Source organism: Apus apus, chromosome 5 (genome assembly GCF_020740795.1).
Source record: "Apus apus isolate bApuApu2 chromosome 5, bApuApu2.pri.cur, whole genome shotgun sequence".
NCBI classification, from domain to species: Eukaryota; Metazoa; Chordata; class Aves; order Apodiformes; family Apodidae; genus Apus; species Apus apus.
The window spans coordinates 56,039,406-56,066,499 of record NC_067286.1 but is presented as its reverse complement, the minus strand read 5'-3'; the positions used below and the strand labels follow the sequence as shown (position 1 = coordinate 56,066,499).

The 27,094-nt window shown below is 39.5% G+C and overlaps 1 protein-coding gene across 3 annotated transcripts in view; it reads right to left on the bottom strand.

The window, feature by feature from the left end:
- Window positions 1–27,094, bottom strand: part of ASPG (asparaginase) — a 48,341-nt gene that overhangs the window by 9,370 nt on the left and 11,877 nt on the right. For 2 of the 3 annotated variants that reach the window (XM_051620708.1, XM_051620707.1), the window contains exons 4-12: window positions 26,446–26,571; window positions 24,928–25,011; window positions 23,682–23,808; window positions 16,112–16,224; window positions 14,413–14,598; window positions 11,382–11,495; window positions 8,336–8,455; window positions 7,124–7,219; window positions 6,060–6,223 (exon numbers count right to left, since the gene is read on the bottom strand). In XM_051620708.1, coding sequence (XP_051476668.1) covers window positions 6,060–6,223; window positions 7,124–7,219; window positions 8,336–8,455; window positions 11,382–11,495; window positions 14,413–14,598; window positions 16,112–16,224; window positions 23,682–23,808; window positions 24,928–25,011; window positions 26,446–26,571 — 1,130 coding nt within the window. The remainder of the gene's footprint in view (window positions 1–6,059; window positions 6,224–7,123; window positions 7,220–8,335; window positions 8,456–11,381; window positions 11,496–14,412; window positions 14,599–16,111; window positions 16,225–23,681; window positions 23,809–24,927; window positions 25,012–26,445; window positions 26,572–27,094) is intronic. The other variant, XM_051620710.1, reaches the window with a different exon arrangement.

The following is a 27,094-nucleotide window of genomic DNA, read 5'->3' as shown; positions in this document are numbered from 1 at the left end:
AAGCAAATCAGGTTTTTAGGGCTTCAAAATTGTGGTAAGTATTCTTAGGAACATCCCACAAAAGCACATCTTTTCCTAACCCTTCTTCCCTTTATTATTTATTTCCACCTGGATTCTTTAGGAGGTCTTCCTTGTCCTTTCCTTTGAGATAAAGGGACAAATAGATATTTAAGCACTACTAGCCAACTCCTGTACCTTAGGCAGATGCTTGAGAAAGCCTATGGCAAAGGTCAGTCTCTAAAGGTACAGTTGTAGAAAATAAAATTACAAATGAAAAATGTGCAAAATACTTTTTTCACAAGTAACGTAGTAGGAAGTTTAGAACTAGTTTCCTAAAGGAGGTGGCAACATGATCCTCTGCTACACAAATGATCTAGTTCACAAATCCAAACACAGGGTTTTTTTCTCCAGGAAGATCATGATGACACCAGTAGATCAGGAATCATTTCACAGTTCCTCTCTTAAGTAAGTTGCTATGCCATAATTCTTCAAAACAAAGAGTTAAGCCTATCATTGTAATAGAAGATATTGGGCTCTTCCAACCCATTAGCTAAAACCTCACCTATATTAATTAAAAAAAAAAGAAAAAGTTCACATGCATGTTTTGCTTAATCCCCTGCATTTTCTTGGAGCTAGTCATGGGCTTTTCCATTTTCAAACTGGACTAAGGTGTTTATCTAATCTCTGCCTCTTCTTAGCAAACTCCATCTTGAATGAGAATTTACTTTACAGTTATCTATATTAAGCCTATTAAGCTATTAAACTTACATGTTTCATATAAGTTCTTAATTTAAAAACTAAACAACTGTACAGGTGTTAGTGGAATCATTTTGCTTTTCCAAATGTAGGTTATTTAACCCACCAGACAGATTTTTTTTTTTTTAAATTGTACTTTGTTTCAATTGACAGTCAAACCAAAAATTCTTCCTTTGTGTCATGGCAAAACATTGCTGGAACAGCACATGCTGCAAATTGGTTCAGCTACGTAAAATATTTTCTCAGGTGGGTCCCTTACGACAGGGCTAGTCATCCACAAGCATCTCCTTGAGCCAGCAAATAATGGCATGGCTTCCTGTTTTTCAATCTGTGGTGAAAAATAAAGTCTACGTGTAAGAAATTTTAGGTAAGTCTTAAGCAGAACAGTAATTAGCCAAAAAGAAATTTGACCTAAAATAGATTAAAACAGCAGGCTACAATTGAACATGGGGGGTGTCTGCTTACTCTCCAGTGACTGCCCTGGACTATTGCTCGTTTCTCACCTTATACTCTAAATCACAGCATGAAACCAGTGCTTTTAAAAATAAAAGCTACATTATGGGACTGTACTCAAAGATAAAAGGCAGCAAAGCATGTATAGTTGTGTGATATTTTCCCTCAATGTGCTCCCATTTGAAGCACACAAAGTCTGTATCCCTGGATTCCAGTGGAGAGCCAAGATTTTCTTTTCCCCTGCAGTAACTATTTACTCCTGACTGGCAACCACACACCTTCCAGAATGCACCTCATGCCCCACGTACACCACATGGCCACTGCTGTGCTGAGTGGGACTCTATGAATCTTTGATACGGACAGGTGTGGGGGCATTTACACCACATATCTCACCAAGAGGGTAGTAAGGGACTGGAACAGTTTGCCCAGGGAGGCTGTGGAAGCCCCGCCCTGGAGGTGTTTAAGGCCAGGTCGGGTGAGGCTTGTGCAGCCTGGTCTAGTGTGAGGTGTCCTTGCTCACAGCAGAGGGGTTGGAACCTGATGATCTTTAAGGTCCCCTCCAACCTTAACCATTCTATCATTCTATGTTCAATATAAGAAATCTAAATGAGGAAAAAAAAGTGGTTTGCAATTTTAAAAAACTCACAACAAAACAAAAAAGCCCCAAACTGAAACTAACAGTGTCTGCAATAAATGCTTACAACAAAATATTTATAAATAGAAGTATGATGAGTGGGAATAGTTTAAAATCATGTTACTTGGTATGGTGGGAAGAGGAGGACATCTTGTATACCACTGTTTATATAGAAAAGGGTCAGGGAGAGGAAGAATAGGGACAAATAGTAATGTGCAACTCAATAGTGTTAAATTTAGTGCTGTGACTCTGAGAAGCAGATCTGTCCAAGAAAGCAAATGGATCATTTCTCACATTCCCATCACTCAGCATGAAAACTATGCAGGAGGTAAGTTGCACTACAGCTTGTTCCTACTTACATCCAAATGGTATCTACATTCTGAAGAAATTTAAGCCCTATCCAGAGTACCACTTCTACTGTCCTGTACCTACCACAAGAGTGTTATTCATATTTCAAGAGGCTGGCTGTGAATTCTCTGATACTGTTATGTCTTAGGAACACGAGAGGTATTTGTCTTTACAAGTAGTTTCTTTAAGAACTGCTCACCTGTGGCTTTCCTAAACCTCACAAAGGTCAGTTTAGCTGATTTGAGGTCCAGATGATGTCATGAGCCATGAAGTTTTTGGGAATGGTTCAAATGTAATTCCTGTTCTAAGGTGACAGCACAAAACCAAGAGTATAGCAACTCCTGGGCAGTGGAAGCTCAAGGCATAGAGGGAAGTCCAACATCATCATGTTAGCCTGGGGTGCACAGCTGCTTGTCCAGTCTAGCCCCATCTGCTAAGCAAAACCATAAGGAGCTATTGTCACCTGTGAACTGTTCCTGACTCTACCTTATGTTAGTGAGCTCTGTTACCAAACTGTGGCTCTTGGTCAGACACAGCCTATGGAAACAATGCTATTTTTCACATGTTACTGATGTTAGCCTTTTGATAGTACCACTGTCATTCATCAGCTTTCTGAAGCAGAAAACAGGTAGACAAAAGTGTTTCTAGTATCACCCCCCCCCTCCTGATTCCATTTTTGATAACACTGGAGATAAAAGCCCCAGTGTAAACTGATATTTTAATGGATCAATAGCAAAATAAACATGTTCCTCAATATTCACTGCTATGAGTGAAGGCTGAGTTTCAGATGAAGACATCCAAACTTCGCCCAGTTTGTGAGGGCTCTGGATTCACAGCAAAGCCGCACAGTGGGTATCATCCTAGGCCTTCAGTTGGCAGACACTTATTAAAAGTGAATCAACTTCAAACGAGATGAATCACACATGTGAAATTAACACGCATGTAAGAGTTTGCAGGATTGGGGCCTTAGGGTTCACACCTTCCACCAACTCTCTTTAAAGAAATGCAGGTGTAATGTATATCCAAACTTGACTGGCTTCATTCTTTTTAATGTTAGGTCCCCTAGCAACTGGAATGGTTATGGCAGAATCAGCTCAGTTTCACTTGCTTGGTTTTCTGCTTGGTATCAGTGGGAATTTTATGCTCAAATACTGCAAGGACAGGCTTCAGTGCACTTCTGGAGTCAGCGGTGCTTAGATTTTTCACTCTGCCTTAGATTTCCTGAAGTAATGTAAATGTAACCTTGCAAAATAGCAAGTATTTAAATTCATATTTACGTGGGAGGTAATTTTACTACCTCTAATCTGATGTTCTCACAGCACTGTATGAGCAACTCCCCATTTTCAACCTTTTACCACTGCTCTACAAGTAAATGGAAGTGCTTTGACTACATAAAATATACACAATTTTTATTCAAGACATTTTTCTCCTTAGAGAGCTTCTGTTATTAAAAAAATATTATTCTATTGTTTTGAAAATGACTTATCCCTTGAGGGGACTCTATGAAATTAAAGGAATGCTACTTTATGTCAAGCAACTGGCCTAAATTAACAGTGGTCTGTTTAGCTCCATGCATAAAGTGAATGAGACTACATGCAAATTGCAGCATTACAAATGAAAAAGAGGAAATGCAGTAGTTTATTTCTTATTTAGAAAGGGACTCGACATTTTACCATCTAAAGAAACAGTCACTTAAAGTAAAAAAAAAAAAAAAATAGAGACTATTGATATAGATTAAGTTTCTGGTCTACCAGCTGACAGTGCTATGTTAAGAAGCTTTTATGAAGAGACATAACTCCGGATCATCTTTACAAATTATTACATGGAAAAGAGAAATCAGTCATCATTATATACATTTGCATGCTAGGTTAAAAAGCAAGCCACTGAGAAATGTGACAAAAAAAAAAAAACACAACAGGAAAAAAGCTATTTTGAAAATGACTGGATACTGTACTGCAGCTAAATGTCAATCAAACAAATATAAATTCTCAGAAAATGCAATTAAGCTGATGTAATATTCAGTGAAATTGAGAAAGTTACAATATTAAACAGTTTAAAGCACTGACTGCTCATTAAGATCAGTTTTCCCCCTTCCCTCTCTGCCACTTTGTACACTGCATCAGGATAATCTCTTCACTTTCAGCACACAACTGTTTAATAAATAGAATTTAAACATTTCTGTAGCATAAATCTTTTTAGTGGCTATCTAATTTTGTGCATATACAGCTGTCTGATCTTTACCCTTCTCCCTTCTATGCTTATCAGTGTGCAATGCAGTGTGAGCACACAACAGATCATAAATACACATTTATGAGATTAGTTCTAAGTCAACTCTTCCTCTCATTCCAACAGTAGAAACAAAAAGAGAAACTGAAAATGGTTATGGTGCAGTTTCCTTTTACAATTCCCTGTATCAAAATGGGTGTGCAGTTTTAAAGAGCTTAAGAGTCATAGTAGGAGTCTAATATAGGAGTGGCAATGCTAAGGAATCCAAACAACAAGCTCATGTGAAATTCCTCGGGCGGTAGATGGGTGCGGTAAAAAAAGTAGGTGCCTGATTTGCAGGAACATCTAATGCTATCTAATGCTTTAGCATTTTCTCACATTGGACCAGAGCCACCTCTATTCAACTACGAGGTTATTTGTTTGATTTGCTGTTGGGCTTGTTTTTGCCACAGAAGGGCTTGTATATTCCTGAGAGAAAGCAGTAGCTACAGAGCCATAGGGGACCACGCAGTAGGAATGGCAATAGTGCAGCCTGGCCACACAGGACTCCAGTCCCAGGGTAACAGACCCTGTTGAGTTTTCTACATCTGCTCTTTGAGAGAAAAAGCCTTCAAGTTATTCCTGCAGCCGATGCAAACCCAGGACTGTCAGACCTCCCAGGGAGCTAACTCCAGCCTGCCAGACCAGGAGAACTTGTCACATTAGAATGCTGTAGGAATATCTGGGGACAGACATTCATGAAGACCATGAAAATTCTATTGGTCCAAGCTCCTTTACAGAAAAAAGCTCCTCTCCTGCCATGACACAGACTGAATATGAGATAAAGAGCTGAAAGTGGATCAAAGAAACAAGACAAGATAAGGGCATGCAGCTTCTAACACGTTAGAAGACCAATGGCTCTGTGAATCCCCAGGCTATATAAACTGTTTAAAAAAATTAAATCTTGATATCCGATAACCTTTATATTCTGTGCTACAGCCATTCCTTAGGACTGTGTGTCCCTGACTACCATTCAAGAGCTGCTGACATCCAGAACAACAGGAAGAGGAAATCCACAAATCAGGCAGAGCCATGCAGCCATCCCATATAATCATGAGTGGGCGGAAGGGAAAAATAAAAAAAACAGTCACCCAGCAAGAGACCCAGGAAAGCACTGGTGGAAGGGGAAGATTAAAACATGCCAACCTACCGGTATATTTTGTGCCAATTGAAACAGTCTGGTCTTGATGAGAAAGGGGAGGGCAGAAAGAAAACAGACAGCCCTTGGTCCTGCACTCTCACTTCTGACAGTCAAAAGGAGTGATCGGTTTGGCTCTGTTCTATAAGGAAGCCTGATAACATAGAGTGGAGCCCTGAAATTATGGATAAAGTCTTGGCAGGAAGGCAGGAATAGGTTACCTTATGCTATAATTTTGCATGCATACCAAGTTGTTTGCTTTCATTTCATGTTATTGTAAAAACTCTTTTAATCTAGGCAAGTCATATCTTTTGAAATGACGCTGGTTTGTGTTATTTTAACTGCTGTAATTCACACATGACTGTTGAGACAAAACATGACCAAAACACAGGGATGGACTTTAAATCCAAAATGATAGAAGGTTTATAAACTTGATGCAGAGTGCTGTATAAATTACTTTGTTACCTGAACTTGATGGCATTCATCAGTGGGGTAGATCCGTATCTGTCTCTAGCATAAACAGTTGCACCAGATGTCAACAAATACTCAACTAATGGTAAATGCCCTTCAGAGGCTGCAATATGAAGGGGAGTTCGGCCATCATAGTCTCCACAGCTCAAGTTTCCACCCTACAAAAGGAAACATCCTTCACGTGCTAAAAAGATAATGGCTGAACATTAAGTTTTTGGTACAACAGCAGATGCATACATCATGTTTTAATTCTGCCACCCAAATGTTAAGCTTGTCAAACACACTTCATCATGTAGCATGGATTTTGCACCAATGAAGATGTTTATTCTACCATCTGTATGCTCCCTCCTCCACCCGTATTCTCATTACAGCCCCTTCAGATATGCTCTTTCCTGCAGTACACCATACAGCAGCCTTGTGCATATGGTCTGCTAATTTTGTTCTAGTATATTGTTATTTTTGAGATATATATATCCTTTCTGAAGGCCAATTACCAAAGTCTCAAGAGTAGGGTAAACCAAGGCAAAGAGAAGAGTAAAAAGAAAAAAAAAAAAGAGGTCTAATAGATGATACAAGGAAATGCCTGTTGCTTTTTCCAGGTATAACCCAACCTCGAGATACAGGGAGAGCCAAAAAATCCTGAATTAGCACTGCTCTGTGTTTTGCTTAAATATAATTTTCAAGTTTTTGTTTGTTTTTTTTTAATCATGATGAATTTAAATCCAAAAGTTGGATACTATGAATATGCATAAAGTTAAGCAAAAGAAAGCAGTGCAAACCATTTTAAAGTGTTCCAAGTTGGGAGATAAGAACTTGCATTTTAATCTACCTGTATTTTCACAGTTCAAAAGAAAATGTAAACAGCTGAGAACCAGATAGGGGAAAGAACACACCAGTTTTGAAAGGCAAAGGCTGAGAAGCCTAGAAACCAATTATATTAGTAAAAGCACTTTGATTCTAAGACTTAGGTAGTTGCTTCCCTGTAAGCATAGCTTCCTCACATCATTTACAGCTCTATTTAAAGATTTGTGTTTGGTACAAACTTCATTTTACATTACCATTTCTGCTATGGCTCTTAGTGCATCTATGTCACCCAGTTTAGCTGCAGCACAAGCCAAAGGTGGAATTAATGCATCTCTCACGGCTTCTAGCTCCTGAGAAACAAATAAAATTAAACATTTAATATCAGCCTCACCTCTAATATGATTGATGTCCAACTCATAAAAACAGTGCCCTTGCTTTCATGTGAAGTTTCCAAATTAGTCATTTGGTTATTTAAAAATGGTAACATTTAGTTCTTGGAAGGAAAGAAGTCTCATGTTTATTTTACATTTTGTCAGTCTCACATCCATGGAGATTTATATTCCTCCCTGGCAACACTACAATTACGTGATATCTATATGCACCATTTAAGGAGCGTGCACTAAGTACCTTTCCTGTGCTGCTGCAGTTACACATACTAAGGGAAACAGCACAGGTAGGAGTTGGAAAATACCATACAGCCCCGTCCCCTGAAAACTGGATCAACTTCACTCACATGATTCCTCAGATATTTGTGTAACCTGTACTTCCAAACCTCCACTAACAAGCCCCACAGGCCCCCTAATATTCTCTCATTTCTCACGCTTCCTAAAGAACCACCATACATTCAGTATTCACTAGCTACTAAAAATCCCATCTTCCCTGAAACTAAGCCAAGAGAAAAGCAAATACTTGTATCTTACCAACCAATACTAGATTTACTGATTTTCCAGTTGGGAGGGGCTAATATTAAGCACCCCAAATTACACTTGTGTAATTTGTGTAATTGATACTTCCTTAGTATCAGCCTTCTATGACTGCATGTACAATTAAGCTGTTTTACCCGTTATTATTTGGATTGCTCTGAACTGTCAATACGTTTGACCACAAAAACACAAAGCACTTTTTCATATCATTGATACCCTGAATTACAGCAACTGTCTGAGGCTTGTTATTGCAACCAGCCAGCCAAGAAAATAAAGTCAAGATGGGGCTACAAAGAGAGAAAAAAAAAGAAGTTTAAATGTTTTTAATTAAAAACATTTTGATGTTATGCTTGTCATTGTGTCCTTTCTCCCGAACCAAACTGGTTAGCTGGGACACTCAAGATTAAAAATATTGTTAAAAAAAATAAAAAAAGCTCCAAAGTTTCATTTTTATTTCTGCTTTGCTGTTTATCTCTAAGCTAGGTTCATTTAACTGAGTTTACAGCTTTATATGAGTTCAATTTTAAATATTTAAGTAAATACCTCCTTGCTGCTGATACTTAGAGATTTGGCAATCACTTGAATAAACTTGCTATCTCTCAGAGAGATCTTGGCTCCTGTGGGTACAACAGTCATTTCTCCTCTTAGATTCTCACTCAGCATCTGAAATGCAGGCAATCAAATCCTTTGTTAGCAAAGGAAAAAATATGGTAGTAGTCTAATAAAAAGCCTTACAATCAAGTTTAAAAAAAAATAAATTTGAGGAATTATGGAATCTAATTGAATGCAGACAAAAGATTAAAGAAATAGTTACTGTCCCATGAAGATTTCAAGTTTAAAAAGACGGGGAGAAAAAAAATGAACAGGCAAATAAAACTTTCTTCCAAAGCAAAGAAACCAAAATAAGCACATAACAAAACACCCCAATTTTTTGAGTATGCAGACAAAAGTTCCCTAGTGGAGTAAGCTGCAGCCTACTTAAAAACACAAAGATAGTGAGTAATTAGCATAGGTCTGAAGACCAGAATATTCTGAAATGTTGCCTTTTGCCACCATTCCCAAACCTCAGGACTCATACACAGACTCTGTATGTATGTGGATGCCTGTGGATGGTTATGTATTTCAGTGGATTTTGAAATAGCTCCATTAGCCCTGAGTTTGTTAAAATTTGGCCACAGAGATAGTTTTGGATGCAGAGGGTCTACAGTAGTAGTCGTTCAGTATTAAAGCAGGCATGTAACACTTTGCAGGATGGGTGCATCTAATATAACTAGGAAAAAAAACAGTGCTTAAATACAGCAATAAAAATACTCCACAAGACAGGTTCTGGGAAATCTGCAGAACAGTGAGAGAAACCAGTCATTAAGGAAAAATAACTGATTTCCTCAATTCTGACCATTTTACATACTGGCACTCTCACACAAGGTTGCTGATGCAGCTATAAAGCACGTAGCTATTTCAATTAGAATTTTAAAAAGCAGGATTGTGAAAGTTTGCAAGGAACAGATGTGATGTTGGAAGGAGGAATGCCCCAGGTTTACTTATGTCTAGGCATGCCCTTTATTAAAAAAAAAAACAACTCCAAGCACTGACAACACTGTAGCTGTCTGCTGGAAGAGTCCCACATGCATGTAACTCCGAGGATACCGAGTGCTTTGGCGCACTTTTAGAGTTTGACAGGCTGAGATCATTGCTTTGCACAGGTAACCTTAGCAATTGGCACCTGTGCTAAATGCACCCAGTGCAAAGCCCTTACGTGCCTTACTCAGTCCTACCAGCTCTGCAGCCATTTCCATGTGTCTGGGGGCACATTCCTTGCTTCTTCGTGTTGAAAGAGAATCCTAAAATAACCACGCAGCTCCAGGAGAGCTTCCGTCTCTGGGGAGACTATTGTTTGGTGATATGTTCAGCTGAAGATATTGCCACAGACAACATATTTCCAGGCTTTCTTCTCCTCCTGGACTCTACCACTCATTCCTGCCCAGGCAATGCAGCATGCTGCTCCCTAGGTTGTGCCAACACAATTGTTTGTGGGTCTGTACAATGAGTCAAATGGGGAAACTGATCCTGCTTAACTCAAAAGAAATTGCAAAAGTTATTTTGTTTTTCAAACTGTATAAAAGACGTCCCAGGACCACCACATAAGAACTGTGTAGCACATTCCAAAGGGCAGCATAGGAATATGCACGAGTACCTCATGCCGGCAGTACCTAAAATGTCCTATCACCACATCCTCACCTGAGTAAGTCACCTATCTTACCTCAGCAAACTGGATCTCAAGTTAAGTTTCAACTCATATACCTAGGCAAGAAGCCAGCTGGGAGAGTTTCTCCTGCCCCATGTCAAATAACCTTCCAAGCAAGAACATTAAAGTCTGTATTAAAAAACAAGGCTAGTCTATGTATGTTCCAGGGTCAGTGAGCATCAGAGAAGAGCCTGAGTTTCTAAAGTGCATCTGCACAGACACATGCAATACCACTGCCCTTCACAGAGCATTCTGTTGCCTGTCATGCATGTTCTTGCACAGAGTATTTTCTTGCCATCCTCACTGAAGAAACACATAGCTCCTCCTCTCATTATTCAGGGGCAGGGCTTTAGCAAACAACCTAAAGCTCAGTCTGGAACTGTTTCTAAGCACAGTAACTGGTACTTCCAGCCACCCCACTTAGGATCATAGGCATACAAATATGTCTGTCTCAAGAGCTGCTATTGGTTGGAAGACAGTGAGTGTGAAATAACAATCAAATTTGTTTAAATTTTAATAAAAACAAAACACCAACATAAGATACACATGTGCATGCACTGCTAAAGTCTAGAGAGTGACTCATCATGATGTCATCTCCCAAAGTGTCAGGATTATGATTTCACTGCATACAAGCACAGAAACACATGCATCCCAGCAGGCTGCTGCTCCCCCATCTAATGCAGAGCTGCATGTTCCTTGTAGAAAAGGAACATGGTATATAACTATATAATTTGAGGAAAAAAGCCTTGATTATCACAAGTGAACAGTAAGAGCTTTGTTCAAGTGTTATGATTTTAAAATCACTTACAATTGGTTCTTAGAATGATCTATTTTTTATGCATTTATAAAGTGTACCTTCTTCTACAGAAACTAACACTGTCATGAGTATTGCTGTAAAGGAAGAAGCTGCAGGAAAGATTTATTTTCAGAATTAACTTTGTGTGAGTGAGTCATGGATGAAATCCTTACCACACTTGGATCAATGACAAGATCTTTGCTGACTTCACTAGGTTTGGGACTCTGTCTCCCATATGAATTTCCACGTGTGAGTTTTTAGTACCAAAATGTCCCAGGTAGACTACTGCCATTTAAATATGGCATTTTTATGGTTCGATCACTGTCTTCACTTGACTTATGCAGAGTATTCTTTCTTCTCCCAATCTACAGACATTCATTTGCCTAACAGCATTTTCTTCAAGAAAGAAAACATGTGATGTTCACATTATGGCTCTAGAATACATTGCTTTTAAGTGCAAGGGAGAAGCTCAAGGCATTCAGCGAAGCGGAAGTTAGCACAGTAGATGAGAAAGTTAAAGCCTTTCAAGGTCACACTGAAATATTTACCTGCCTCTTCTCCTCCCAGCTAAGCTTACTCTTGCTGAGAATATATGACAGTTTAGTTAGGGCTGCCTCTGGTGTCATATCACCTCCAGGAATTACTCCAACATCAGCGAGAGTCTGAACAAAAAGGAATAATGATTCAAATTATAATAGCTTTTAGAAATACCTGTAAAAACAGAAAATGCATTTGAAGGATGAGTAGCTACACAGAATACTGTGCCCCCACTCTCTTGCTCCTCCTACTGCCACTGTAATTTTTGTCATTTTAGTTATCAAATACCAAGCAAATAGTAGAGCCAGCTGAATAAAGATTAGTTTTACTTTCAATTCCATTTCATGCAATATCATTGAAGAATTCACCCAAATGCTTGCCATGGTCCCTCACTGTGCTAGAAAGGAAAGGTTACAGGTCTGTATCAGCTATCTGCAGAGTTGTCAGATTCCCTTTATTGAAAAGCTGCAGTTACCTTGTTTTAACCCAGTGGAATTTTGAACATTGCCAAGTAGGCTGTTCTCATACAGACATATTTACCATTCTTTTATGGGGCATAGCTTTGGATGAATTCCAGCACTACAATGTGCTCACAGCAGGAGCATTTTCAGATCCTTTCATGCTGCACAAGCAGTGTATGATTTAGAACATACAACTAAACTGTGTAATTAACACAGTTTTGACAAGAATAACTGAAAAAGATGACCTTTTAAACTTCTCTTTCTGGGAGTTAAAAACAAGACGCTATCTGAACCAAAGAAAAAAAGCAGAAAGATCTTTGCTATGATCAGCAAGCCCCGTAAGTGTTACAGTGAGCAAAGGCAGCAATGCCAAGGGAGATTTCACATCTCGTCACTAAATTGTACCCGGGCAAACACTTGGGCGTTCCTAAACCACAGATCATCATCTCTGCCATAAAGTGATGGCTCACAGTTAAGCATCTTGCAGTAGGTTCACTACACTGCGCTTTGCTTTTAAATACCTTGTATATAAACTTCAGCTTTGAAACTTGGGGCTTAACTAGTGTTTTTAGCAAGATACGGAGCCTTAATCAGCTCATTAACCACCTCTGAGAGCCTCAGACTAACATTTTTTAAAGTCCCATAGGAAAACATACACAGAGAAGTTGAGAAATACTTCCTGCACCGCAGAGCCAAAGAACCAGTAGGGCTTTTTCAGCAGCTTTGAGAAAGGGGAGGAGGAAGGGATTTCCCAGCTTCCTTCCTGTACCTAAAGTCCTCTTAATTATAAGTTTCTACTGTGTAGATGGATCAGAGGCCAGACATCCAGTTAATTAAAACAAACACTTCAAGGGAAACCAGGGAGTCAGCTGACCCACCTGGCTAGCTTGAATAAGTGAAAAGTGACCTGACCATATGCAAAGACCTGTGAAAACTTTTATTTAAAGAAAAAGCAAAGTTAACATTACAGCAACTTTCCAACATTCACCTGTGATACTTCCTCTATTGAGCAGCTCCTTATGAAAAGGAAAAGGTAATGAAAGAATAAGCATGAAATAATTTTGTTCTCCTTAAAAGATGCCAAGAAAACCTGGCAGCTCCCAGCAGCTGATGGTGAAGCAAGATAATCTATGCTCTGTATAAAAACTGGAAGCCACCCTTAGAGTGTTTCAGTAAAACCTGAGCAGAATATTTCAATTCAGCATATCAACAGGCTGGAACAGAGTGCAAGAGAGCCATTTTAAAGGTGTCTACTTGAAGAATCTTTTAATCACAGCATAGAAAAGGGGCTTTTTTCTTCCTTCCGTACATTTTACCAGTTCATTTCCAGCAGAAGATCACATAAAGGCTAGGCTTCATTTTCACATTGTTTTTCAAACATAAGCTTGGTGTCTTTCATTGAATTAACTGCTTTCTTCCTATCATGTGAACTGTTTTATATAATCCTTGTATTCCTATTGTATTTGCTACGGAGCACAGGATCTTTACAAAAGTTTATAATACTTTTCAAAACACCTCCATTAAGTTATGCAAAAGTTCCACCAACACCCAAATGACTGCCCACGTGAGAAAATACCAAGTTTGGATACTGAAGAGGTGGAAGGTCTTAGAATCTCCTTTTCTTTCCCCTCAAAACGGACCATGAGTTCTTGAAGCAAGTAACATCTAAAGCTGTGTCAAAAACGATGTTAAAAGAGACAGGTTTCAGCACCAGACTAGTGTCTAGGTTTGTCTTACAGTCACTGAAGAGGCTGGCACTGCCAGACTGCCAGGTGGTTGCTCCCAGCAAAACCAGGTGTCTAAAACAGGGGGATGAGTCACCCTCTGGCAGTGCTTCTTGGCTATTTAATGGCTAGCCTTTTTATAAAGGCCAGTTAAACCAGCTTCCTTCACACTACCACATGCAACACACACTCTTATATGGCTTTGCGCTCTTATTAGTCCAGTGATGTCATGTCTTAATACACAATTGAGAAACTCGCTATAAAATGCCCTGAATATTAACAGTATCTTCACAAGTTGGCTTTAAGCTAGCCTTCATGGGTTAAACACAACTGATTTCCATTCTGCAAGACAGACACTTCCTTATGTACTGTCTTCCAATCTCTCACTGAATTCAGTTTTACTTCTGGTCAAATAAAAACCAGGCATTTGGAATATCACTTGGATTTGCAGGCTTTCTTGAGGTTCCTACATTGTATCTAAGTAACTGCTGGCCTGTCATATACTACTTTATTTCATCATCTGACACCTGAGCTGGCTTCTAGTTCAGTGGAATCCCTTTGGGAAAGACACTACCAATCTAATGCAAGGTATTCTGGAGTGCTGCACATGACAAGAGCAAGCAATGACTAATTTGGGATTGGAGCTGACTGTTTCAGCCATTCAGGACAGGATCTCGTTTGCAGCTTTTAAATACTTCCAGCTTAAGATTTTTTTTTATATTTTATGAGCAATATCTTTAGAGTTTAACAAATCTGATTTTAGACACTGGGACTACTAGAAGCATGCAATCAAGTTGTAGCAGTGGGATGTTTCTTTTGCACAGCAGTGGGGTCTGAAACCACAGCATAACCCTTACCTGCCCTGTTGCATAGACCGTTTTGACAGAGCCCCGTAAGCACTGTGTGCAATTCAGAATCACTACTTTTCGTTCTGTTGCTTTCTTCAGTTCTTTCAGCAGGTCTTCTCTGTTGTTTGGGGCATTGCCACTTCCATAAGTTTCAAGTACAATGCCTTCAATTGGAGGCTGAAGAAATGCTTGTACCTGTTTAAAACCATGAGAGGGAAGAGAGACAAAAGATTTGCTGAGGTCACACTAAGATTTTCATGTGTGGCACTGAGTTTTTTTAAATGGTCTACTGCTGTTACAGTTATACAGGCTCTCTTGCCTTACATTCTTCTCATGTCCTTTCGTGCTCACCATTTCCAATAACTGGGACTGCAGAATAAGCTTTTTAAAAAAATAGAATTTCACATTTTTAGCTTCTTTTGAAACTCCTAGGACAGATTTTAAAATATTTTACTACAGTCATGACCTTAGTGTGAGAAAAGACACTACTGTTCATGTGCCATGAACAGGCTACACTGTTGCACTATGGAAGAACAAAAGGGTAGATTTGCACTGATGAAATAAATGCAGAATTACTAATTTAGAACCCCCACGCCTCCCCAGATTTATTTTAGCAAATAATTTTGTTAACAAAGAGAGAGAGCATCTAACCTTTCAGGAAAGAACATTCCAATGAAGCCTGAAGGTTTTTTAACTCAAAAACTTAATTGATATAATTCAAGGCAGGAAAAAAAAAAAAGGAGGCTGTAATTCATTCTGAGCTAGTTGTTAATGAGGTAGCTGTCGTGGCTCACTCTAAGAGGATGCCTAGCAATGTCCTCTTCCTACAAAGATGTATTTTAAACAACCTAGACATTTCCTATTCCACATATGCTAAATGCAATACACTGTAAGCCCCCATGAGGCTAACTATGCAATTGGAGTTTTATTGCAAATGTACCACCCCTCTGTCTTTCCATCTGTTCATATTCACTTAGAAAGAATGGTAATTTAATTGAGGAGTGCTGCATAAACTACTGGATTCAATTTAAGATGGCAACAGCCACAAAAGACCTGTCAATTTAATGGAACTAGTATTGGACAAAAATTTAAAGACAAATCTACCCAAAACTACAGTTTAGGGGGAAAAAAAATAAATCTAAAGGCAAAAAATCCCACTTCTTATTTTTGGGAATAAAATCCCAGTTCTCATTTTCAGCTCTGTATGAGTGCTGAGAGTCATGTTAATCATCAGTGTGAGAGTCATATTAATCATCAGTGTGAGACAAAATGAGCCTTAAAAAAGAGGCATAAGCTGTAAAAATTGTCACTCTCCCCTGCACCCACCATATTGTGTATTCTTCGACAAGGTATCTATTGATACACCTCAGTATGCAGCAAGAGAGCATTTCCATGGTCAGTGTAGCCTGCATCTCTAGAAAAACACACTTGACCTATTTATGAGCCCTGATTAAAAATTAATGTTAAGTTTCAGAACCTGGTGGTTTAGACACAAGATATTTGCAAAGCTTTTATCGATAGTTTATGGCATATGAAAATAGGTCTTTGGATGCTCTGATACTCCAAAAAAATGTGTATCAGAAGACAGATCCTTTCCATCCCTCCCAAGCCCCAACCACTGCTACAATGCAGCTTCCTTACTTCAGCTAGCTTATCGAGTATCTGAGCATCACTTCCCCCCCTTCCAAATTGAAGTGGTGACACTTACAGCAGCAGCAGTGATTCCAGGGAAGATTCGCAGAAGCCCAACATTTCTGTTCATGTTGGTGTGAACTTGGAATTTCTTTTTGGTGTTGGCTCTCCACACCGTTTCCCAATTTACTGTTAAAGAGAAATGGCTTTTTAAATTTAATATTAAGACGTAGTAGTTAATATTAAATACACTTGTAGAACTTCCAACATTGTCTTTAAAACTGTTTCTTATGTAGGGGATTCAAGAAAGACAATGTCTTTTCGAAAAGAGGAATTGAAGGCCCATTTAAAACAGCAGCAATAGCAGCTGATCTAACACACCTTATTTATTAGGTACCACAAAATGTTTTCAAGACACATCCTGGTCAGGTTCAAGTGTGTTATAATTTAGCTTTAATTCCAAAATAGTCAAGATTCCAAGACAGATCAGTATTACTCATCAATATTTCTAAGTCGGTGCTCTCCAAGGAGATATTTAACACGTATACTTCAATTTAATAGCATTTTATAGCAAAGCCTTCCAAAATGGGTATTTTAGTTCAATGCTCATTAGTCAACAGGATGATCTATCAAAGCTGTATACCTCTACTACAACCTCTTCAAAAGAGAAGTCTCATAACTGTGAAGAGCATCCAAGTACTAGACATGATGGGTTCACCATGTTCAACATGTCCTGTTAGTGCCAGCTCTCCCAGTTCAGAGTGCTCAGAAATCCTCAACCAAGAGAACAGTGTTGCAGGCCTAGCACAGGTGAGATATTTACTTGCCACGCACTGACCTGAACTTCATTGTTATATAGTTGGCATGAGACCAGCATGGATTCATGTTTAGAAAACAGACCTTCGTCTTCCCAGACATCAGAGATGACAAATGCAGTTACTATTGCTGCTAATCACCTCCAGAGTTTATTAGGTAGTTACTAATGATTAAATAAAATAGCAAGGATTCAATTAACTCTGATTATACATTTAGAGCCAGAAGCCAGCTGTTTAACTAATAGTTTGTTTGTGTTGCATTATTAGAAGCCAAGTCATGCATTATTGATTTCAAATTTTACTCCTTCAGTGGAGGAGCACAGCATTGGTAGCACTGATGGCTCCTGCCAGGCAGTGGAAGAGGTTTAACAAACAGCAGCCAGCAGCGCAGAGTGTCATGCTTCAATGAAAGCAGATCATGCTGTAAAGCTACTCATTTCCCCATCACGATTTAAGCTTTTTAGATTTTGGAGAAACTCCTAAGCAGCATGACAGATAAAAGATCTGCATGCATAATACTGACTTGCTTTCAGCCATGCTTACTCATCCTAATTTCTGTTGCAATCTCTGGCAATCAGCAGACAGCCATTTGCAAGAAAATTCAGGTACATTTAAAAGCCCCCATTGAAGCCTGCTCTGTTGCCCTAATACCAAAGACACTAAAAACTACACAGTCCAGTAAGTCTGGACAGAAAAAAAGTAGTCACCTGTAAGACTTTATAGAATCACACAATTGTATAATCATTAAGGTTGGAAAAGACCTTCAAAATCATTGAGTCTAACCATGATCCAACTACTACAACCACTAAACTATATCCTGAAGTGCCACATCGAAAGGCTTCTTGAACACCTCCAGGGATGGCAAGTCCGCCACCTCCCTGGGCAGCCCATTCCAGTGCTTCACCACTCTTACAGTAAAGAAATTTTTCCTAATATCCAACCTAAACCTCCCCTGGCACAACTTAAACCCATTTCCTCTTGTCCCGTCACTAGTTACTTGGGAGAAGAGACCAACACTGGCCTCTCTACAACCTCCCTTCGGGTAGTTGTACAGAGCAATAAGATCTCCCCTCAGCCTTCTCCAGACTAAACCCCAGCTCCCTCAGCCTCTCCTCATATGACATTCCCTCCAAACCCCTCACCAGGCTTGTTGCTCTTCTCTGGACACGCTCCAGGACCTCAGTGTCCTTCTTACACTGTCGTGCCCAAAACTGAACACAGTACTCAAGCTGTGGCCTCACCAAGGCTGACTACAGGGGCACAGGCACGATCACTTCCCTACTCCTGCTGGACACACTGTTTCTGATACAAGCCAGGACACCACTGGTCGTCTTGGCCACCTGGGCACACTGCTGGCTCATGTTCAGCCAGCTGTGCATCAGTACTCCCTTTTCCACTGGGCTGCTTTCCAGCCACTCTTCCCCAAGACTGTAGCATTGCTTGGGGTTATTGGGACCAAAGTGCAGGATTTGGCCTTGTTAAACCCAAGTTATGAGCTTTCCCTTCCTGTCGTGGTGCCCTGTCAGCAACTGGAGGCTCTGTATGTTCTTCCTAAAAAAATGCCAGAAGTCATTTAAAATGTCACAGGCAGTTGGCTTGACATCATGTTCGTCCAACCAGCCACACTTCAGCATGTGGATTCCTAATGCTCTGGAAATGGGAGAATAGAAATACAGACTGTTTGTGGTAAACTGGCCAGCATGATTCTGAAACCACTTGGTTGGATTTAGTAGTTAGGCAAGTCCCTCTCAAAGGCCTCCATGAGTCTTCCAGAGTGAGTTAAGAGACCTGCAAGAGGTACATGGGTGAATGCAGAAAGACATGTATTTGTTCTGCTTGAGGCTCATAGGCCTGGCTAACCATGTTCACTCAAGAGCACTGTGCTTTAAGAAGCAGCAGTGTTTAGCAATACATTCAATCCTTTCAGCCTTCGAACACACAAATAAATTATTGAAAAGCAGTCTCCTCTATAAGAAGGGAAGGCAATGAAAAGGTATCAGAGCTTGCTTTCCTTTATCCTCCATAAGCTAGGAGTCCCTGCCAAAAATTCACAAATGCATACTACTAAGTTTGGCAACTAGTAGGAACCCTAATGCCTGTAATGAACTTGAAGAATGAACTGAGGAAACCTGCTTTGGCATGGATTGCTAGGATACTGCCAAAAGTAGAAGACCAAAGAGAGAGATCAGAGGACAGGTTCAGAAGTCAGGCCTATACCAGGCCTACACCTGTACTCTTGGATTACCCTCAACCAAATAAAATAATATCTTCAAGATAAATGTAATGCATGCAGACATATCACAGTGATGTAATTCCAAACTATATTAAAAAAAGAACTGAAGATTTCCCCTGAGTTAACATCTCTTGGTCTTGGTCACGAACCTGACCAGCCTACATAACGTGCTCAGTAATGCAGACTCGACAGATGTCAGTTTTCCATTTGACAAACAAGTCTAAAAGGCAGAACAAAAAGCAAGTGTGACGCAAGAACTGAAGACAAACAAATATATATAAAAGCCTGACTTAATCTCAGATTTATTCAGAACTTTTGTGAATGATGCAGAGTGCCATGCAGGGGGGGGAAAAAAACAGAACACACCCTTTGCATCTTAAATCTCAGAGATTACATCCATGAAAAGGAAGAATATTTACTTTGCATAGCAAAGTTCAAGCATCTTCATTGTACTGAATAAACCAGCTGTTTTGCAGCCTATAGTCATACCACACCACACTCTTCTTTTTATACAATTTAATATTTTTTTTTAAATTAATACTATTTAAAAAAAAATTTAAATTACCTTATGAATCACTAACTGTTCTAAAGTAAGAAACTCATATACAAGCAGGTCAAGTAGACAAAACTGCATGTGTCAGTGTTCATAACAGTTTTTTATCCTATGGATAAGAATGACTAATTAGGGATGTTCAGATATGGCACAACATGACAGAAAAGTAACTTCTTCTGACTTGGATGGCCTGTGCTTGTAAAGAGTTGAACTGAGACCATGTACTGCATTTTGTAAATATGGATACAAAGCTGAGGAACAAATGTGAGCTAGCCTTCTTGCACAGCAGAAAGAAAGTTTTTAAAGCTATGTACATAAAATAAAGAGGTAATGGCTATTTATATACTGCATCCAAAATGGCTTGTGATAGAAAAGATTGCATTATTCAAAGAGACTGCATCCAAGATATTAAGGCCTTTTGTTTATTCTTCCAAACTAAACCATCACATAAACAATACTCTGCTATTTCCAACCTCCCCTCCCTACCAAACACTACAGCTCAAAAAATATGTCCTTATCTTATTCAGCTTTATTCACACATCCCCCCCTGCTCTATGGTGATGGGGTTAATGCAGAAAAAAACACCCATTTGACTTTAAAAGAAAATAAAAAAGAGAAGCAGCTCTGCACAGTCTAGAAGGCAGCAAAAAAAACCAAACAACAAACCCCAACAAACCAAAACAACCCCCCTTTTTTTTTTTTTTTTGTAAACAGCTCCTATACCACAATGCAGGTTTCAACTTATAATCGGAGAGCAGCAACTAAGAGCGACACCTCCCTTAGAGTGGTGATTGAACTCCCAGTTATGAAATCAAACAAGAAATACAGCTTTTCTGACTGCAGAGCTCCAGACAAACAGCAATGCTTTCCTCTCATCCCTCTCTGCAGGGCTATGGGCAAGCCCTACCATTATATATGAGGTGCCCCAGCCTTCATTACCATTCACGGCGGCAGCCAAGGGGTGGGGAGCACAGGCCAACCTGTGGGTGCAAACTCTTGAAGGAGGCAAACAAAGACCCCCTTTCTTGGCAGTTTGTTACAAAACAATTGACACACACCTTTTGAAATGAATATTTAAATCGAATGGTGTCGTTGCAAGAATCTACATGCCTACGTACAAGGGAGGAGGGGACCAAAAGCCCTTCAGTGAAGAGAGCTGGCATTTGCCTTAATACATAAATAACTTGGGCTTTTTACTATAAATAAACAGAACTGCCAAAGAAGACACAGACTTGGCCAGTGACAAAAAGCTTCTCTCTTATGAGACTGATGTGTAAACAAGACCAAAAGGGCCTTCTAACCTGCTGCTGCACCACATCTGCATGCACAGTCACACAGGCTCTGTGCATCCCCTATGCATTCCTTATCACACAGTCCTGCACATGTGCACCACTCCCAGGAGTTACATGCATGTGTGATGAAAGTAGTCCAGCCATGGTAACAAAGCAAGTTTCCTATTTGTTTCATTAGGGCAATAGAGAACAGAGGAGACTAATCAGCTGTACTGATACTCTGGCATATTTCAAGTGAAATAGTCCTCCTTGTCTCTCCTGTTTTCAAAATATGAGAGAAGTAAGGGAAGGTCTTTTATTTGATAGGTTTTAGGATTTTAGAAATATTTTTTGTTATTTCTGTATTGTTCATTTCATATAGAGATTTTCTGATTCTGCTGAAAAGGTATTTCCCATGGGCACTAGGTTTTTACTTATCTCAGGAGAAGGCTAGAATTTTTCACTTCTTACAGGAGTTTCTTGTGATAAATTGAAAGTCTTGAAGAAGCTGACACGCTTGCTCATCTAAAACTGGATAACAGGTCTTAGGTGCTGCTAACACAGTTAAGGATCTGGCTAAGAACACAGCCAGTTGATGGGATCAGATATCCCCTGGGAACCTTACCTGAAGATGGAAAAGGGTGGAAAAATGATATAAAAAATGAAGAAGAGAACTGCAGCTAGGGCAGGGAAGAGAACTAAGCTTCTCCTTCTCCTCTCTGGCTCTGAAGCAGATAGTTGCTTTTATATGGTATGTCTGGGCTCAAACAGCATGTCCTCTCCTCATTCCTGTGTACCAATCCATGATCCCATTACTCTTCTGTCCTCTCTGCCCCACTACTTCTCTGGAATTTTCATTCCCAGCTTTGTTAGAACCAGGGAGCCTGAGGAAGAGTTTCTGCACATGGTCTGCTCCACCTGGCATCCCCAGGCTGCTCTCCATAATGCTGAACCAGCAAGAGTCAGCCCTGTCTACAGGAGGATTAAGATATATTATACAAAGTCATTTGAAAGAAAAAAAAAAAAGTTAAAAGATGCTAGATTTGGTTTTAAGAGCCCAGGTGGTTCCTCATTTCCATGAAAGCTTCATATAAGGATTGTACAAAAAAACTCAAGGGAGACAGAGATGTTTCAAGCAATTGCTTTGTACAAAATAAAGCAGCACTAGTAGATTGCCCACACTATAAATCCTGTTTTTCCAAAATGAAACAATCCTTCAATACTGACACCATCATCTTGGATAAATGATACTGCTCTAACTGGGTAATCAACTGAAACAAATAAAAATAGAGCTTATCACACCATCAGTTTTTAAATCAGAAATCCCCATGATCTCAATGGGGCATTCTACTGAAAAGATAATGGGACCCAATACGGGCCAAGGGAAGTACTTAATAACTTCCTCATTTTTCCACTATAGACAATGAATCGCCAAACAGTTCACTCAGATCCAAGAGAGAAATAGCATGCAATTTGCAGCTTGATTTCATTATTGATCAGTCACTAAACGGAATGTATTTATATCCTATTTGATGCAGTTCATAAAAACCCAAGAAAGATTTTTCCCAGTTCAGTGCAACAATCAACTGACAGCATTTCTGTTGTTTCAGGGATGCCGTATTTGACACGGCATGGTAACACAACAGGGGCAGACTCTCCACCTGGGAGAGATCTTACAGACCATTACAGTATTTCACAGGCTTCCTCAGTCTGTATCTGGCTACTACTAACACAGAACTTTGATCCTGAAACTTTGTTATCTAACTCCCACTCACTAGGTGGAAGGGATAAGTTTATTTCTTCAGATTGCAGAATGTCTCTCTCTAGTAGTAGAAACCATTCAGAACGACATGCTGCTTGGCACAGGGCTTGATCTCCTGCTGCCACCAATGACACCTAGCAAAAGAATTTGGGAACTCTCTCCTATTCCTTTATTTTTGTAATTCTGGAGTTTCTCACCAACTCCTATTCCTTTTTAATATACCCAGCCTATGCAAAAGTAAAAAAAGATACCAAGTTATGTGAGCTAAACTTATTTAGTATGGTTTTTGGCAACTCCTCATTTGGCTAGATTCCAAATGTCTCTCTCTTCTCCCATCTCCAAAGAAAGGGTGACGTTTATCCAAGAACAGGCATCAATGTGCTAATGGCTTTGCAAACATACTGAAATCTTTGTGTTTTCTCACTCCTTAAAAGCTAGACACACAGAAATTACAGGGAGCCTGAGGAAGTTTGGGGGGGAAAAAAACTTCACACAGTGCATTTTCTATGTCTGCTGTTTTCAGTGGGCCCGCAGCTTAGACGGGTCCTAAGTATCCAGTAAATCATCTTACACAATGACATGCATCAAACAGAGCATCTGTTGAAGCTGCAAGTACTCTGCAATGACTCTTCTGTCTGATTTTGGAACCCAGCATGGTCATTAACAAGATTTAACTCTTTGTTCTTTCAGTCTTCACTCCCTCATTTTTATCTTCAGAGCAAGCATTTTTGTGACACAGGAGCAGCATTCCCTCTGGTTATACTGGATCTTTAGTCAAAGTCAGTCTAGCTCACATCTATATTCAATAGATAAATGCAGTTGAGTAACAAATTTTCAGTCTTACTGATATCTAAACAGCTTCAGAGAAGATAAAGTGAAGTCAAGCTGTAGGACTTTCACAGTTAGTTGACTTAAAAACAGCATTTCAACTAAATAGGCATGGGTTCTTTTCAGTTGAGAGTTGTATTGCATGTGGTGTAAATTACAAGGCTTAAGAGATGATGTTGCTTACTTGTAATATCAACCTCAGCATTTGCAAGTGGAGGCAGGTTAGGTGAGGAAAAGGCATTGAAACTCCCAGCATCCACCTTAGTCACCCTATTTCCCCTGTACAGTTTATTATAAAAATACAGGCACACCTGCAAGACAAGTAAAGAAACAGGTCTATGAATAAGCCAGTAATTAAAAGATTCTGTAGATAAATGTTGTAGTCTGTCCCTTATAAAGTGTTTTCTAAATCTGTAAAGCAACTCAGAGGTTGGTAGATGTTTACAACTCTTAACCTCTCAAAAAGAGCTGGCACATCTGTCACACATTGGTTTAAGAATTTAAGAACAAAACAAGTTAAGAACTAACTAGTTTTGTAATCCTTTCATGAGGCATAGTCTAGGAGACTGAGTCCACATCAGAGATAGAGGAAAGGAACAGTGCGGACCTCTTAATAAGTTCATCAGTTATACCTAAATTCAAAGTCCAAAACCTTAACAAAAGGCCTAGAGAAAATGAGGATAACTTTTAAAAGAGTTACCAAACATAAATAATTAGGTTTCTTCTCAAGTCCCTTAATGTTTGTCAGTTGGAATTGGAAGGAAAAGAGATACCTCAAAGTTTTTATTAAAGTCTTGGCCAGTCTGCTATTGCTGCTATCTTACAAGAACTGGCCTTGTAAGCATGGCAGAAGTGAAATGAAATGTAACCTGACCAATCTTCTCTTGGTTTTTGGGCTGCACAGCACCAACATCTTTACAAGCAGGGTGCTGACACCATGGAGTTACTTCCATGTCCATTTGGAGAGGAGAGGAGAGGAGAGGAGAGGAGAGGAGAGGAGAGGAGAGGAGAGGAGAGGAGAGAATAATAATCCTCATCACTTCAGCTGTCAGGAACTAGAGCTAGAAGACACTCCTAGCAGTTCTAGAGCAATTTTATAACTTCAAAGTAACTTTCAGTTTAAAAACTGACTTACAAGTGTTTCAGATCCCACATATTTGAAAGGGAAGCTCTGATTTCAAGTCTGCTGCAAGCTAGATTTCAGACTTGATATCCTTTATAGATTGAGCGCGGGCAAAACGGGACATGCATCCTGAGAAAATGGCACGTGCTTTGCCATGCAAGTGCCTGTTACCTCAGCAGAATCCATTTTATCTTCCTGTTTCAGTGCAATTCCTTATTGCCTACTAGATATTTTGAGTATGAAAGCGTGTGTCCTGGCCAGAGAGAGAAAATGAGCTTCCCAAGAAGATCTTCACAGGCAAACAGACCTCAGGAATCACAAACTGCCCAGCAATCAGCAGTGCTCCCAGAAGGTTGTCTCGGCCATCATTCTGCAACTCATATATAGGCACCTGAAAAGCAGAGACTGAAATTACACTCTGTCCCTTATGTAAAGCCTACACAGTCCAGCTTATGCAGTACAAATACATGAAGAATTTATGTTAACAATGATTTACAACAAAGTTTCCTCCTTCAACTATTTTAGACTGCAGCAGATGGCAGGATTTCCCTCTGTGCTTAACAGACTTTGATAATAAATGCTTAAAAACTAACCTAGAGATAATTCTAGTGTGATTAAGCAGATTAAAAGACTGACTTGGGAAAAATGTAAAAAATAGAAAGCAGGCATAGTTAAAGTGGCTGAGCATGGGAGAAGTGACTGAAGAGAGGAAAAGCAAAAACCCCAGATCATACATAAACTGTCACTCTGGGCTCCACAGCAGCTCTCTTGCACCATCTTTCCTCATTGTGGAGAAAAACTAAACCAGCAGGTTATCACCAATAGAAAAGGACAAGACTAAAATCAGAAACTTAGTCCTCTGAGTGACGACTTCCATGCCTTTTCAGATTGCCTCTTTATTAACAGAGTCAGAGCTCCTTTCAACACTGAAAAAAAAAATAAAATCACATGCTCCACTGCTAGATAATTTGTCAGGCAGATCTCCAAGCAATAAAGCCAAAAAGAAAGTAAAACCTTGATTATTATGTACCACAGCTAGACGGCCCCATGTCAAGACAATAAGTGGGAGCCTGCTCCTTCCTAGACTTTTGTGTTTTGACTTCAAATAGACCACATGTGAAAGGGAAGTTATGAGATGGGGGAGGGGAATTTTACAGTGTAATGTTTCATCTTTCTTTTGTGATTAGAGCTGTACTTTATGCTCAAGCAAGCTATTCTAGTAGTACAACTGCTCCCCCTCAGACAATATGCAAAGAGCTGCTCTGCAGCTAAGAGAATGAAAATTAATAAATGTGCTCTTTAGAGGAAAGGAAACAGACCACGTTAGATGCTTTATGAAATAGAAATCATCAAAAATGCATCTAATGCTCAGAGATTATTAAAAAATAAAGAATGCAACAATGAGTAACATAAGATGAGATAACAACTGATGAAGTAAAAAGTAATGAGGTTCAGGGCTTTAAAAGAAACAAGACAGCTAACAACCAGCTTAGGCTGCAAAAGACGTTTCTCTTATAAACCGATTAATACACAATGGTCAATGACAGGCTCTTATATCTTTCTCTGAAGCATCTGGCCCCAGCCATAATGACCAACTGGTATGATTTGGTACAAAGTTGTAAAGTCATTAAAGATAAAATGATGGGACAGATCCTCAGCTGGTGAGCCCAGCAATTCTCACTAATTTCTATCAGCACTGCGACCCTGGCCAGAGGTCTGTCCTGCACTACTAAACTATACACAGATCATCAGGATACTACCTAGGTTTGCATATAAAAACCAAAAATGAGGCTTCTCACTTTAACTTCAAATTAAGTCCCATTACCTGAGATCCTGTCAGAATCACAGTTTTACCCAGGTTCTCACACATGAAGGATAAGGCTGAAGCTGTATAGGCCATGGTATCAGTGCCGTGAAGGATCACAAAACCATCATACTTTTCATAGTGCTCCTGGAGATGGAGAGGCAGTTTTCACATTGTTAGAGCAATGCACCGGCATCAGCAAGTGAGGTACATGCTGCATGGCTTTCACTGATGCAAGTAACAGCATAATACTTTAAAAGGTACTACATGCCTAATTCCTCCTAAAGTTATCCTGTTTTCAGTTTAAATACAAATAAGGGTTAATAGAACACTAAGCACTATAGCCAGTAATTCTAATTATGGTACAGTAAAAGAGATTCTTCTGTGTATACATATTAATGCAGCATTTTTTTAACCAGAAGACTGCTAATTAAGAAAAGCTTAGCAATGGCTTTAAACAGGAATGTTAACATATGCAGATTAGTCTGATTTCTCGTTGCTGCTTTTACTTTAGGGATTACACCATTTACAGGAACAGATTAGGCAAACCAAGGCTATCATAACATATAGAAAAAACCAGTCCACTTAATCCAAGGGGCAGAAAGGCAAATTGCCAGTGTACGAGTGCCCCCTTCTGTTGAAAAGTTATCCTCTGTAGCAGCAGGAAGAG